The sequence below is a fragment of the Acomys russatus genome, chromosome 22 (assembly GCF_903995435.1).
Source record: "Acomys russatus chromosome 22, mAcoRus1.1, whole genome shotgun sequence".
Taxonomy (NCBI): Eukaryota; Metazoa; Chordata; class Mammalia; order Rodentia; family Muridae; genus Acomys; species Acomys russatus.
In genome coordinates, this window is record NC_067158.1 from 24,390,291 (window position 1) to 24,406,045 (window position 15,755).

Consider the following 15,755-nt stretch of genomic DNA (forward strand, 5'->3'; position numbering starts at 1 on the left):
GTGGGCTCTGAGGTCTCCTATGCTCAAGCCCTGCCCAGTGTGGGACAGAATCCTCCTAGTTACCCTCAGCTCAAAATGTAGAACTCTGTTCTCCTCTAGCACCATGTCTGCCATATTTCCCACCATGATGATAATGGACTGAAATTGTAAGCCAGCCCCACTTAAATGTTAGCCTTTATAAGAGTTGCCATGGTCATGGTGTCTCTTCACAGCAGTAGAAACCCTAACTAAGATAGAAGTTGGAAAAAAACAAAAACAAAAACAGAAGAAACCCGAGCTCCCTTTTGGCCCGAGAAAAAAATATCATTCAGTATGATAAGCAAAACGTTATGTGGGTAGTAAAGTGAATTTGCTCTTACCAGACTACAAAGTTTTTGTTCCACAGTGCTGGGGGAGGGGGGCTGCCACTGCATAGCACTTTCTACTCATGGCTCTCAATTGGAACAGACTCTCTGAAGAGCAATTTGGCCTAAATACTAAAATGCAAAATACGCAGACTGTTTATAGAGTCTCTCAACTCTCTATATAGCTCAAGCTGTCTTCAAACCTCTTCTCTTCCTGTCTCACCTGCTGAAGGCTGGCATTATAGTAGCTGTGACCGTCACGCCCAGCTCAGACCTTCTGACCCAAGAATCCTACCTCTACACAGTTATCCTGGAAATAACAAAGGTATTACTGAAAGTGTCGGGGGCAGTCACACAACAGGCACTGAAACGGTTGCTGGCCCCAGTGATGACCGGCGGCCAGGCTACATGACCACACAGATGTGCTTCAGAAGGTATTTAATATAGCAACCCCATGTTTTCCCAAGTCCCAGCTGAGTGAACAGATGGAGGGCCAGCAGGACCTTCAACTGCTCCTTACCTGTGTTACAGGCTTGAAGAGGCAGCTTCTGAAAGGTCCCCAGGAAATGGCGTGTGGCAATATATTCATAGTGACAGGGGCTACAACAAGAAAAATGGATCATTAAAATTAGATTTTGTGATTCTACTTAGAAACATAATTGGCCCACTTGACCTACTTATTTTCACTTTGAAGAAAATGTTGACTATTCTAACATTTAACTGAAGAGTGGCTCCAAGAAAGGCACACTGCCCACCTGCTGTAGAAGCGCCCTGTAGATGACTCAATAAAGAGTATGTACTTCCTGTTCAAAGCTCACGAATGGTAAGCCTCTAAGACAATTACAAAAATCATTAAGACACAGGGTTTCTCTGTGTAGCCCTGGGTGTCCTGGATCTTGCTCTGTAGACCAGGCTGGACTCGAACTCAAAGATCTGCTGTCTCTGCCTCCCCAGCGCTGGGATTAAAGACATCACCACCCAGCACCACTATTTGTAATAACTTTTCTAAGTTTGAAACTACTATACGATAAAAGTGTTATCATCATTAATTGTGAGGTCCTAGCAAGCAGGGAAACAAGGTCTCAAAGCCTAGCGTTTCTGCAACAAAAGGAAGCTGCACACGGATCTGTAGGCACGGAGCCCTGCTCCATAAACCTGCCTGCCTGTTGGGGGCTGAGAGTCAATGCTTTAGATACTCATACAACAAGGAACAAGGAAGAATGGCACCAAGGCACCACCCGAGCTAGTCTCATTGGCTCTACCAGTTTAGAATGTTTTCTTTCTTTTTCTCCCTTCCTTCTTTCCTTTTCCCACTCCTCCCCCTTGCTGTTTTGAGACAAGGTCTCGCCATGTAGCTCAGGCTGGCCTTGACTGTTCCTTCTTCTGGCCTCAGCTCACACGTGCTGGGGCCGTGCTCTGGTGACAATGTTTTCAATTGTCTTTTGTGGCTACTTTGCCCTAAGAGCTGCAGTGACACAGGGAACAGACGTAAAGGACCAAGAAACAATTGCCAACCCTTTCTGAGTGGCATGATCTGACAAGGGCCACATCCCTGGGGGAAACCAGATATATCCCAGTGGCGATAAGTGCTGCACTGACAAGCAGAGCAGTCATTTCTAGCTACCAACTGGGTTTCACCTCATCAAAGATCAAACTTATTTCAATTTAGATACCACCACAGTGTCTGAAATGTTTGTGTGTTTCCTGGCCTCAGGGCACCAGGTATTTATGTGATGCACATGCATACATGCAAGCACTCATACATACACTTTTTATTTTTTTGAGGCAGGGTCTTTGGCTGGTCTAGAACTCACTATTTAAGCTAGACTAATCTTGAATTTGCATAGGTCCTCTGGTGTCTGTCTCCTGGGTCATGGGATTAATGGTGTGCGATATCAGGTCAGGCTTCAGTTTCTAAAGCATTGATCTGAAACTTAGATAAGGAAACTACATCCAGCCGGGCATGGTGGCCCACGCCTTTAATCCCAGCACTGCAGAGGCAGATGGATCGTTGTGAGTTCAAGGCCAGCCTGGTCTACAAAGCAAGTCCAGGACAGCCAGAGCTACACAGAGAAACCCTATCTTGAAGCTTCCCTCCCCCAAAAAAACTACATTCTAGCCAGTGCATGCCTGTAATCCCAGCACTCAGGGAGGCAGAGACAGACAGATCTCTGTGCATCCGAGGCCAGCCTGGTCTACAAGTGAGTCCAGGACATCCAGGGGCTACAAAGAGAACCCCCCCCCCAAAAGGAACTACATCCTTGTCAGTAAATGTTTCTTTCTTCCTTGGAGCTTTTTTTTTTTTTTTTTTTTTAAAGATTTATTTATTTATTTATCATGTACACAGTGTTCTGTCTGCATGTACACATGCAGGCCAGGAGAGGGCACCAGAACTCATTATAGATGGTTCTGAGCCACCATATAGGTGCTGGGAATTGAACTCAGGACCTGTGGAAGAGCTGCCAGTCCTCTTAACCTCTGAGCCATCTCTTCAGTCCTCTTGGAGCATTTTATGATATAAAAGTGGTAACTTTCGCTATAATAATGGGGCTAATGTGATGGAGCTGGCTCTTCCTCTAAGTGAGGAAGGAGGCGTCTCAGCCTGTGGGCAGCTGTTAACAAACTTAGCACGGGCCCACCTTAGAACGGCTGCTCTCACTATAAGTCAGTGAGTCTAAAGCCCTGTTTTTCAAGTGGAATTAGAACAGTAGCTGTTACAACTGACTAAAGAGAAAAATATGTTGGGAGACTGACGCAGGAGGATTGCTCAGGACTAGCCTCGGCTATATAGCCAGGGGATATCCCAAAACAAAAACAAAGCACAACAAGGAGGGTTCTAGCCACCGCTCTACTGTGTTTCCCTACCTCAGTGCTTTGCGGAGGATGTGGATGACACAACAGCCCACCATCTCTGGATACACAGCATGGAGGTGGTCTGTCTGTGCACCCACCTTCCCCCGCAGAATGCCCCATTATTTGACAATAAAGCTTGTCTCATGACATAAACACTGTAATTCCCGCAGTTTACATGCATACTATGCACAACTCTCTCCAGTTCTCACCCCACCTTTGCTCTCTTTCATCGAAGCTTTAAGGGCTGTCTGCCTTCACCGCCAATCATGACCTCACAGTTTTGTTCTTATCACATCACATCCAGAGTCTCCAGCACCTTCCATGTTCCCAATGCCACTGCGTTATGCTAGGTCTCTTTCTTGATCTGGCAGTTGCAAAAAAAAAAAAAGTTGACTCCTGTCTCCCTGAATCTCACTCCTGACTTCTAGGGCCATGAACGTTCCTACTAACTCTCTGACTTTGCTATGTGGCCATGCCCAGGTGTAGGCCTTTTCCCTGCCCACTCTCTCCCTGGAGCCACTCCCTTTAAAGAGTCTCCCAGTACCTCATAGTGTCCAGCTGCTCCTCCAGAGACTTTCAGGTCTTGAATCACACCTAGCTCCCCACCACTCTGACTCATCGAAAACTGAATTTGTCCAAAACAGAGTTCTTGACCTGGGATGGCAACCTTCAACTGGCTCCTCCCCCAGTTTCCTACTCCTGTCACAGCAAGGCAGATGTTTGCAAATCTGCTTCCTCTTCTAGACACCTGGAGGTGTCTACACCTACATCTCCCAGCCTTTTTGGTGGCAGTGGTGGTTTGTGTGTATTTCAAGAAAAAAGGCATAAACCACCACTGCCTGGCTCTCACAACATATTTTAAGTTTTTTCTTTCACACCATCTATATTTAATTTCTCTGGCAAAGCACTGTTGAGATTGGAATCCAGTGAGAAAACAGGCAAGCTAATATTCATAGAGAGGGGACCAAGTGGGTACCTAGCTGGGTGTGTTCCTTGCAGCACTGAGAATGCAATGCAGAAAATTAAAGCAAGGGAAGTAAAGGATAGAGGCTGCTCAAGAGGGCATGTCTAGAATAAATCCAAACCAAGAAGAGCAGAAAGCTGAACAATAGAGGGCCCATGTGCGCTGGCTACTTTTAGGACATAAGCAATAAAGGCAGAGAAGGGAGCTTCAATTAAGAAAATGTTTGTAAGGGCTGGAGAGATGGCTCACAGGTTAAGAGCACTGGCTGTTCTTCCAAAGGTCCTGAGTTCAATTCCCAGCAACCACACGGTGGCTCACAACCATCTATAATGAGATCTGGTGCCCTATTCTGCACTACAGGTGTACATGCAGGCAGAGCACTGTATATATAATAAATAAATAAATCTTTAAAAAGGAAGAAAGAAAGAAAATGTTTGTAGAGCTTGGCATTGGTGGTGCACACCTTTAATCCCAGCACTCAGAAGGCAGTGGATCAGTGTGAGTTTGACGCCAGCCTGGTGCACAAAACAAGTCCAGGACAGCCAGGGATAAAACAGAGAAGCCCTATCTTGGGGAGGTGGGGGGGGGGGGTGTATAAGATTGGGCTGCCACCAAGTGACACAGCTATATCTAATGGGAAGTGAAGTTATAAAGCAAGCACAGGCTGGGCGGTGGTGGTGTACACCTTTAATCCCAGCACTTAGCAGGCAGAGGCAGGCAGATCGCTGTGAGTTCAAGGCCAGCCTAGTCTCCAAAGCAAGTCCAGGACAGCCAAGGCTATACAGAGAAACCTTGTCTCGAAAAACCAAATAAATAAGTAAATAAATAAAATAAAGCAAGCACAGCTGTTTGACAAAGCTCCAGCAAAGCTGAGCTGAATGATGCAGTTGCTGTAATGCTATCTCTCACTTTCTGTCCTTGATCTCCACGTGTCGACTGCTTGGGGTACGTTTATTATTTGTATAACTTGGGGATACTGGATTAATGGAAACTTCCTTTCTTTCTTTTTTTAAAAGATTTATTTATTTATAAGTACACCTGCAGGCCAGAAGAGGGCATCAGATCATGTTGTAGACAGTTGTGAGCCACCATGTGGTTGCTGGGAACTGAACTCAGGACCTTTGGATGAGCAGCCAGTGCTCTTAACCTCTGAGCCATCTCTCCAGCCCCACCAGTTCTAAATATTTCTAATGCTGCAACTCTTTAATCCAGTTGCTCACGTTGTGGTGACTAGAAACCATAGATTATTTTTGTTGCTACTTCATAACTGTAATTTTGCTACTGTTATGAGCCATAATGTAAACATTGTTGGAGACAAGTTTGCCAAAGAAATCAGGACCCACAGGTTGAAAACTGCTGTTCAGGACAGATCCTCATCCCCCACCCTTGCACCAAATCTTGTCTATCTACACTGGCAATGAAGAATGGCTTTTTTTTTTTTTTTTTTTCCATGGGTACCAGGCACACACACGTGTACACAGACATGCATGCTCGCATGCACGTATTTTTTTTCTTAAATGAGCAATGTTGGGACTGTAGAGATGGCTTAGTAGTTAAGAGGACCAGAGTTTGGTTCCCTGCACATGTCAGATGTGTCACAACCACCTATAATTCCAGTTCCAGGACATTCTTCTTTGGTTGTTTTTGTTTTTCAAGACAGGGTTTCTCTGTGTAACAGATCCTTGGCTGTCCTGGACTCGATGTGTAGGCTATGCAGTCCTTGAACTCACAGAAATCCACCTGCTTTAGCCTCCCAAATACTGACATTAAAGGACCTCGCCACAATGCCTGGCCCAGGCCAGGGCAGTCTTGAGGGCCCTGTGGACACCTACAATCACACATATGCACACACGCGTGCATGCACACATACTTAAAAAGGTAAAAGTCTTTGGTAGAGAGACATAAATACCTGGGCTGACTGTTAAATGAGTGACTCAGCCAAGTTGAGAACTATCTTCTCTCTGGGTTAAGAACTCTCTCCTCCCTTCTCCTCCTCCAAAAAGAATAAACCGCTGGCTCATGCCTGTAACCCCAGCACTGGGAAGCATTTGGGAGGCTGAGACAGGAGGATTGCTGTGATTTTTGAGGCCAGCCTGGGTTATATTAAATGTGATAGTTACATAATGAAACTCTGTCTCAAACCGACAAAAAAACAAAAACAAACAAACAAAAAAAACGAACTAGAGTTTACAAGATCCCTCAGGTGTTCCACCTCTTAACAGCCTAGAAACTTAAGGAACCTAGTAAATACCACAATCCCACAACAGGCTTTTTGTTTGCTTGCTTGTTTGTTTTGGTTTTCCGAGACAGGGTTTCTCTGTGTAACTGAACCCAGGCTGTCCTGGACTCTCTTTGTAGACCAGGCTGGCCTCGAACTCACAAGAAGTCCGCCTGCCTCTGCCTCCCAAGCCACAACAGATTTTTTTTAAAGATAACCAAATCTAATCCTTTCTCCGCTAAACTTTAGAACCCCAAGGGAAAGTCGCTTTGCAATGCTGCACTCTTCCAGGTCACACCATAATCCTGCTAGAAACGCAAACACCTGCGAGGAGCTCAGCCCTGCTATCGCTCTAGCGACCAGCAGGCAACATAGTATCAGTTTGTTCTCCCAGCGCATTTCCACCTAGCTGGAGAGGATCCGCGAGAGCCTTCAGGCCATACCCTAACTCATTTCCCAATCCACGCGGGGGCTGTAGCACCTGCTCTTGAGCCGAAGTGAAGGTGGCTCCGTGTCCTTTCTCTGTCAGACCTACCCGCGGCGAGCCCGCAGCGAGAAATGGCTCCTCTCCCTACAGCCTGGCGTGGTGTGGGCTACCTCCCGCCCCAGAAGCCTCCTGCTAGGTCGTACCTGCTCCGCCACAGCACACCTCCACGTAGGCAGCGGACACACGAGCGTCCCCTAGAAGCCGCCATCTCGCCTCCTGCGGGCGGACACGCCCCCTTCCGCCCTCGCACGCACGCCCGTGTCGTCACCGGACCAATCAGAAACGGGAAAGGCTGGACCCCGGAAGCCTCCGCGTTACTGCCCGCCCAGGGGCCTGTGTGAGCAGGCGCGCCAGGTCCGTAAGGTGTGCTGCTCCTGCACGCGAAAAATCTGAGCCGCCTTGCCCTCAGTCACGACGTGTGTGCATGCCACTCCCGGAGCCCTGCGTCGTTCCATCCTCATCTCACTGCTGTGCTTTTGCCAGGGTCTCCAGAAGCGAGTGGCTTGTGGTAGAAATACGTAAAGCTATCCAACTAGCCTCCTGGTGTTGGTGCTTGCCCCTGTTCTTTTCAATTGTGATGGGGAAACGAATTTTCAGTGGCACCTGACATTTTTTTCTATGCGCTGACTTGGAGACCTGCATCCAGCCTTTGGACATTACTACCGTGTTAAGGAGGTCTGCGAGGTTAAGCAACTTGACGAAGAGCACTTTAACCGGCAAAGGACTCATAAGTGGTTTGATAGAAAACCCAGTATTTCTATATCAATGATGTCAGAACCCATGACCTGAACATGTCTGGACCCCTTTTGTAGACCCGGCTGGCCTCTGCCTCCCAAGTGCTAGGATTATAGGCGTGCGCCAGCAACGCCGGATTTATTTTCCTTCTTAAAGCCCTCGAAAAATGGCTGAACTTGGGTGCAAAAACTGCAGAAAGACAGTTCTGGATTTTCTTCTGCTATACAGTCCTCTTCGCCATTATATAGTTGGCACAGGAGAAGCGATATGCTAATTAATGCTTGAGGTTATTTCTGTGTAGTTATTTAAATTCAGTTAAAGCACAACATAAGTCTTTAGAAGAGACTTGTTAGAGTTATTTCCTTTTGCTGTGCCTTTCAAAAGTATGAAAAAACACACCCAGCATAATATTGGTATGGAACTGAGCATTGTATTTCAAAGGGATGAGGTAAGTTATTTCAAAATAATACTAGAATCCCAGCACTTGGGAGTGTCCTGAAAGAATTCCAGGCCAGCCTGGGCTACCTAGACCCTGTTTTAAAAAACAAATTAGTCATAGGCTGGAGAGATGGCTCAGCAGTTAAAAGCACTGTCTGCTCTTCCAGAGGTCCTGAGTTCAATTCCCGGCAACCACATGGTGGCTCACAATCATCTATAATGTGATTTGATGCCCTTTTCTGGCATGCAGGTGTACATGTAGATAGAGCAATAATATACATAAAATAAATAAATTAATTTAAGAATTAAAAAAAAAACTAAGCCAGGCAGTGGTGGCGTAAGCCTTTAATCCCAGCACTCAGGAAGCAGAGGCAGGCAGATCATTGTGAGTTCGAGGCTAGCCTAGTCTACAAAGCAAGGCTAGAACAGCCAAGGCTACACAGAGAAACCCTGTCTCGAAACAAAACAAAACAAAACATAAAACTAGTCTAGTGGATTAGTGGATAATGGCATCTATTACCAGTCTTGACCCCCTGAATTTGATCCCCATGGACCTACATGGTAAAAGAATATCTGAACACACACACACACACACACACACACACACACACACACACACTTGTATCCTTTTTTAAAATAACACACACAAGGGAAAACTTTAAGATTTTTTATTTTACATTGTCAGCCTAATACAAACTAGAGACACTCCAGAAGAGGAAACTTTAGTTTAAGAATTGCCTTTATCAGAAGGCCTGTGGGCATGTGTGGGAGCCATTTTCTTGATTGTTGGTTGATGTAGGAGATCCCAGCCCACTGTGCTGGAATTATCCCTAGGCAGGTGGGCTTAGGCTACAAAGGAAAGGTAACTGAGCCAGGTGGTGGTGGTGCACACCTTTGATCTCAGCACTCTGGACATGGACCTCTGTTAGTTTGAGACCAGCCTGGTCCATCCACAAAGCAAGTTCCAGGACATCCAGGGCTGCACAGAGAAACCCTCCCTGTTTTGGGGAAGAAGGTAGCCTGAGCAGGTAGAAGGAGCAATCCAGTGAGTGTTGCTCTGTGCTGTCTGCTCTAGCACAGACATCTAGGTTCCTGCTTGATCTCTCATCTTGTGTCTCACGATAATGGGCTTTTTGTAAAATGTTTTTGACACGCAGTCGGGTTTTTTTCCCTAAAGATTTTTATTTATTATGCATACAGTGTTCTGGCTACATGTACACCTGCACACCAGAAGAAGGCACCGATCTCATTATAGATAGTTGGGAGCCGCCATGTGGCTGCTGGGAATCAATCTCAGCTCCTCTGGAAGAGCAACTAGTGCTCTTAACTACTGAGGCATCTCTCTAACACCTGAGAAATTATATATACTGGGTTTGACAATGACTTCTTGGCTATAACACCAAAAGCACAGGAAACAACAACAACAACAAGATAACAACTTCAAAATTTAAAAAAAAGTGCTTGTTTGCCTCTGTTAAGCATGTTATTTTCACCTATTCTATTAATTCTATCTGCATGGTAAATTTCATCTTATTTATTATTTATTTGCATGTGTGTTTTGCCTGCATGTATGTACGCATACCAAAGGCATGTATGCTGCATACGGAGGGAAGAAGATGCTAGATCACCTGGAACTGGAGTTATGGATGGTTGTGAGCCATCCTGTGCATCTTCAGCCCCTAATTATTTTCTAAAAGAGCTATTTTTTATTATTTTAAATTATGTGTCTATGTGCAGATATGTCACGTGCATGCAGGTGCCCACAGAGGCCAGAGGATTTGCATCCCCTGGATGCTGCCTGATGTGGCTGCTGAGAATCAAACTCAGATCTTCTGGAAAAGCAGTACATGTCATCTCTCTGGCTCTCAATTCTTTCTTCTTCCTTCCTTTCTTTTCTTTTCTTTTTCTCTGTGTAGCCTTGGCTGTCCTGGACTTGCTTTGTAGATGAGGCTAGCCTGGAACTCACAGCAATCTGTCTGTCTCTGCCTCCCTAGTGCTGGGATTAAAGGCGTGTGCCACCACGCCTTTTTTTTTTTTTTTTTAAGATTTTATTTCCTTATATGAGTGTTCTATCTGCATGTACACCTGCATTAGAGGGTATAGGTGGTTGTGAGCTATTCATTTATTATTATGTATACAGTGTTCTGCCTCCATGTACACCTTCAGGCCAGAAGAGGGCATCAGATCACATTACAGATGGTTGTGAACCACCATGTGGTTGCTGGAAATTGAACTCAGGACCTTTGGAAGAGTAGGCGGCACTCTTAACCACTGAGCCATCTCTCCAGCCCTTCCTTGGTTTTTCAAGACAGGGTTTCTCAGTGTAATAGTCCAGGTTGGCCTGAGACTCAGTATGTAACCTACACTGCTCCTGAGGCCAAGATGTCTCAGCCTCCTAAGTACCAGGATTACAGGTGTGATCCAGCATGCCAAACTTACTTTCTTTTTCTAAAATTTTTTATTTTCTTTGTCAATAACTTTATTGAGATACAACCCACATAGTATATAATCCACATCTTTTAAGTGTAAATTCAATGTTTTTTTCATATATGCACAGATGTGCGAGCAATATCATTCATTTTTAGAATATTTTATCATCTTTCAGATAAAAACCCAGATGGTGGCTTGCTGGGAATTGAACTCAGGACCTCTGGAAGAGCAGTCAGTGCTCTTAACCGCTGAGCCATCTCTCCAGGCCCCCAATATTTGGTTTTTCAACACAGGGTCTCTCTGTGTAGCCTTGGCTGGCATGGACTCAACGTTGTAGACCAGGCTGGCCTCGAACTCACAGTGATCTGCCTGCCTCTGCCTCCTGAGTGCTGGGATTAAAGGCGTGCACCAACATGCCTGGCTCAGATGCAGACTTTAGAAGTATATTGCATTTAATTGTTTCAGGAATTGCCTGGCTATTTATTTATCTATCTATATACCTACTTATTTTGCGATGGGGTCTCTCTGTGTGGCCCTGGCTGTCCTGGAACTCATTCTGTACACCAGTTTGGCCTCAAACTCAGAGAGATCCTCCTGCTTCCACCTCCCATGTGCAGGGATGAAAGGCACATGCAGGGCTGGACAAATGGCTCAGAGGGTAAGAGCACTGGCTGCTCTTCCGAAGGTCCCGAGTTAAATCCCCAGCAACCACATGGTGGCTCACAACCATCTACAATGAGATCTGGTTCTCTCTTCTGGTGTGCAGTTGTGCATACATACAGAACACTATATACATAATAATAAACTAATTGTTTTTAAAGGATGTGGTGGCGCACGTCTTTAATCCCAGCACTCCGGAGGCAGAGGTAGGTAGTGTCTGTGGGCTCAAGGCCAGCCTGGTCTGCAACACTAGTCTAGACAGCCAAGCCTGCTTAGAGAAACCCTATTTCAAAAAGTCAAAACATTAAAAAAAAAAAAAAAAACAAAACAAAACAAAAAGTCAAAACAATGCAATAATAATAACAACAACAACGGTGTACGCTACCACAACCTGCGTTCTGTCATGCCCCGTTAATGGCGCACCGAGCTTTGTGAAAGCTATAGAAGCATCCACCTGACTATAATCTAGTTTCAGCCTTTTCGTTCTTGCACTTCTCTTCACACGTACTGACAGAGGTGGGGACAGAAGGAATGAGGGGAAGCCACGGAGCACCTACACAGTGAGCAGCCCGGTGAGATGCCTCATCTAAAAAATAAATAAAAAAGACAGAGCCTGAGGAACAGCCGCCAAGGTTCTTCTCTGACCTCCACCACATGCTCCTGACAGACACATACATAAATATATACATGTGCCACACACACAGTCAAGAGTGTCTCTCTCAGGCATGGCATGTAGGTCACTGGCAGACTGTTTGCCTAGCACATTTGAGGCCTTGTAGGAATAGAAGCTAGGGCCTTGTGCCTTTCAGACAAGTGCTCTACCACTTGTTGGGGACAGTCAGCCATATGGCCAATGTTCAGCCATCTTGTCCAAGCCTGCACCTTTAAGTTTCTGTTTTTCCCAGAGCTTGCCTTTCACCAGAAACTAGCTAATCCTGTTGTGGGTCAGCAGTTAGACTAAAGATAGATAGAGATGGAGCAACCCTGTTGTGGTTTAGCAGTTAGACTAAAACTAGATGAAGACAGAGCAAGATACCCTGTGTGGCAGGACGTTATGACCCTACCTGGAATTCCCTGTGTTTTGAGTTGCCTGCAGCTGGGTTGCTATAGCAATATGCTTCCCTGTCTTCTGCCTTATAAAAGCTGCTGCCTGATTAATAAAGTTAGAGAGCTTGATCAATATTTCAGGCTTGCTCTCCTTCTTTGTGTCTTGTATTTTATTTTCATACAGATGAATCTCCTCCCGAGCTTTAGTCGAACCCCTGCAGGCCAGGGCAATGACTTTGCTACATCCTGGGTCTTGAGCTATGTGTCTTTTAAGGAGATACTGTTGAACCTCATTATGTAATTTTTATTTTTTATGTTTTGCCTGCATGTATGTCTGTGTGAGGGTGTCAGATGCCCTGGAACTGGAGTTACAGATAAGTGTGAGCTGCCATGAGGGTACTGGTAATTGCACTCAGGAACTTTGAAATAGCATCCAGTGCTCTTAACCGCTGAGCCATCTCTCCAGCCCACTTAGTTTGTAATTTTATCTGACAATATTTTACTTTTTTGTTTTTCTCGAGACAGGGTCTGTGTAGCCTTGGCCGTCCTGGACTCGCTTTGTAGACCAGGCTGGCCTGGAACTCACAGCAATCTGCCTGCCTCTGCCTCCCGAGTGCTGGGATTAAAGGAGTGTGCCACCATGCCTGGCAATATTTTACTTTTTATTTATTTAGTCTGTCAATTAAATTACCATCAGTTAGACTACAATAGATGGCATGGGTCTTCCATTTCACAAAACAATTTTGCGTTTCCTTTTCTGTTTATACTGTGTTCCCATCTGTTAGCTGATTACTTCTAACATCTTGTTTCGCTTAGCGTAGCTTTGTGGGCTTTTCTTTTGATTCTCACAACAGGATGTGGTGTCTTAGTTAAAGTTTCTATTGCTGTGATGAAACAAACCAAAGCAGGTTGGGGAGTGAGGGGTTTACTTGGCTTACACTGTCACATCACTGTTCTGTCAAGGTTGATGGAAGGAAGTCAGGACTAGAGTTTAAACAGGGCAGGACCCTGGAGGCAGGAGCAGATGCAGGGGCCATGGAGGGGTGCTGCTTACTGTCCTGCTCCAAGATTTGCCTGTCTCCACTATTCCACTGGTAAGAGACAGATGCATGCTGATGCCCCTAGCTCCTTAGTGGGTGCTGGGGATCTGAACTCAGGAATCAAGCACTTTACCCACTGAGCCATCTCCCCAACCCCTCCAAGCACATTCTTTTTTTCCGATTTACTTTTTTTGGTTTTTCGAGACAGGGTTTCTCTGTGTAGCCTTGGCTGTCCTGGACTCCCTTTTAGACCAGGCGAGCCTCGAACTCACAGCAATCCGCCTGCCTCTGCCTTCCGAGTGCTGGGATTAAAGGCGTGCGCCACCACCGCCCGGCTTTCCAATTTATTTTTTATTTATTACATATACAATGTTCTGCCTGCACACCAGAAGAGGGCACTAGATCCCATCACAGATGGTTCTGAGCCACCATGAGGTTGCTGGGAATTGAACTCAGGACCTCTGGAAGAGCAGATAGTGCTCTTAACCTCTGAACCATCTCTCCAGCCCTCAACCACATTTCTATGACACCTTACTGTAAAGCAGTAAAAAAGAACCAGACAGGTGTATACTAACCTGGGAAAACGTCAAACTACTGTGTTTGTCAGCTCTCCATTATTATGACAAAATATCTAAGAAAAAGAGAGGAAGCCGGGTGGTGGTGGCACACGCCTTTAATTCCAGTACTCAGGAGGCAGAGGCAGGCGGATCACTGTGAGTACAAAGCGAGTCTAGGACAGCCAGGGCTACACAGAAACCCTGTCTCAAACCCCCACTCCACCCACCTCCCCAAAAAAGAGAGGACAAGGCTTATTTCAGCTTGATGAGGTTTCAGGTTGGCCACTGCTTTGAACCTGTGGTAGCCTTCACAGTACACCATGGTGACAACATGTGACAGAAGCGGCTTATTGAACTCATGTTGACGGAGAAGTCAAAGAACATAGGTAGACATGTCTTAATGCCCCACTCAAGGGACCATGACCCAACTTACTTCCTCTATGCTCCCACTGTTTTTACTGAGACAGCTTTTTGTTTGTTTGTTTTTTATATAGAACTGGCAGTCCTGGAACTCGTTCTATAGATCAAGCTGGTCTTGCTCTCACAGCGGTCGGCCTGCCTCTGCCTCATGAGTGCTGGCACTAAAGGCTGCAGCCATCACAGCCACCACCACCAGACATAGGCTCCACTTCTTGATTGTTTGACCACCTTCCCCTGGGCCATAGGCTGAGAGCAAGCTTTTCCTTTATCAGCCTTGGGAAACAAGGAAGATACATATAGTAATGATAATCTAGAGGCCAAATATAAAGTGTAGTTATGGCCTGTGAGTTCTTTATGGAGTGATAGAGGGGGAGAGAGAAATGAAAAGAGCAGATAGGGCACTGAAAGGTAACAAAGCTATGGAGTAAGAAGACATGATGAGAAGGCAGAGGCAGGTGGATCTCTGTGAGTTCGAGGCTAGCCTGGCCTACAAAGTGAGTCCAGGACAGCCAGGGCTGTTACATACAGAAACTCTGTCTCAAAACAAAACAAAACAAAAAACCCCCAAAGGGGGGCCAGAAAGCTTAGTAGGACTTTGGTCACAAGTGTATTTGAGTTCTGAACTTGACTGGAATCAAAAGAACAAGGGTGGAAATGTGGGGCTTGTTATCTGCTCTCTGCATTTCTAGAAATTGTGGGATATTTTTTGTTGTTCTTTGTTTTTTGCAAGACAGGGTTTTTCTGTGTAGCCTTGGCTATCCTGACTTGCTTTGTAGACCAGGCTGGCCTCGAACTCACAGCGATCCAACCGCCTCTGCCTCCTGAGTGCTGGGATTAAAGGTGTGTGCCACCACTGCCAGGCTGAAATTGTGGGTTTATTGTTGTGTTTTTGTTTTTCTTTGTTTGGTTTTTTTTTGGCAGAGCATCATGCAGTCTTGGATTGGAAATGTAGCTGACTATAACCTTGAACTCCTGATCCTCCGCCTCTCTAGTGCTGGGATTAAAGGTATACACCACACCTGGTTAATGTGCTGCGGCTCAAACCCAGGGTTCCTTGATTGCTAGAAAACGTTCTACCAATTAAGCTAATCCCTAACTCTATGAAAGTGAGGCCAGCAAAACACACACACACTCACACACTCTCTCTCTCCCCACCTCCCCACCCCATCTCTCCAGTTCAGAGTACCTACCAGAGGATCCAGATTTGGGTCCCAAATGTCAGCTTACAACCTTCTGTAATTCCAGTTCCAAAGTATCTAGCACCCTGTTCTGGCATCCATGGATACCAGGCACACGTACAGTGAACTTACATACACTCATGAAAAACATCCAAACATCTTTTAAAAAGGGGTGGGGTGGGGCTAAAGAGAAGGATCAGTGGTTAAGAGCATGTACTACTCTTCTAGAGGACATGAGTTCAATTCCCAACACCCATGTCAGTCGACCACCTGTAATTCCAGCTTCCCCCTCGGGTACCTCATACATATTCTCTCCCACACCCCTACATACATACACATAGTTAAAAATAGTAAATTTTCTAAAAAGGGAAGTGATATATTTTT

General features: G+C 45.7%; 1 protein-coding gene across 1 annotated transcript in view; it reads right to left on the reverse strand.

The window, feature by feature from the left end:
* The window catches only part of Pisd (phosphatidylserine decarboxylase), a 47,611-nt gene extending 40,502 nt beyond the window's left edge, over positions 1-7,109 (reverse strand). Inside the window, exons 1-2 of the mRNA XM_051165300.1 lie at positions 7,010-7,109; positions 865-944 (exon numbers count right to left, since the gene is read on the reverse strand). Of these exons, the coding sequence (XP_051021257.1) occupies positions 865-944; positions 7,010-7,074 (145 nt within the window). The 5' untranslated portion in view covers positions 7,075-7,109. The remainder of the gene's footprint in view (positions 1-864; positions 945-7,009) is intronic.
* Positions 7,110-15,755: the final 8,646 nt, after the last annotated feature.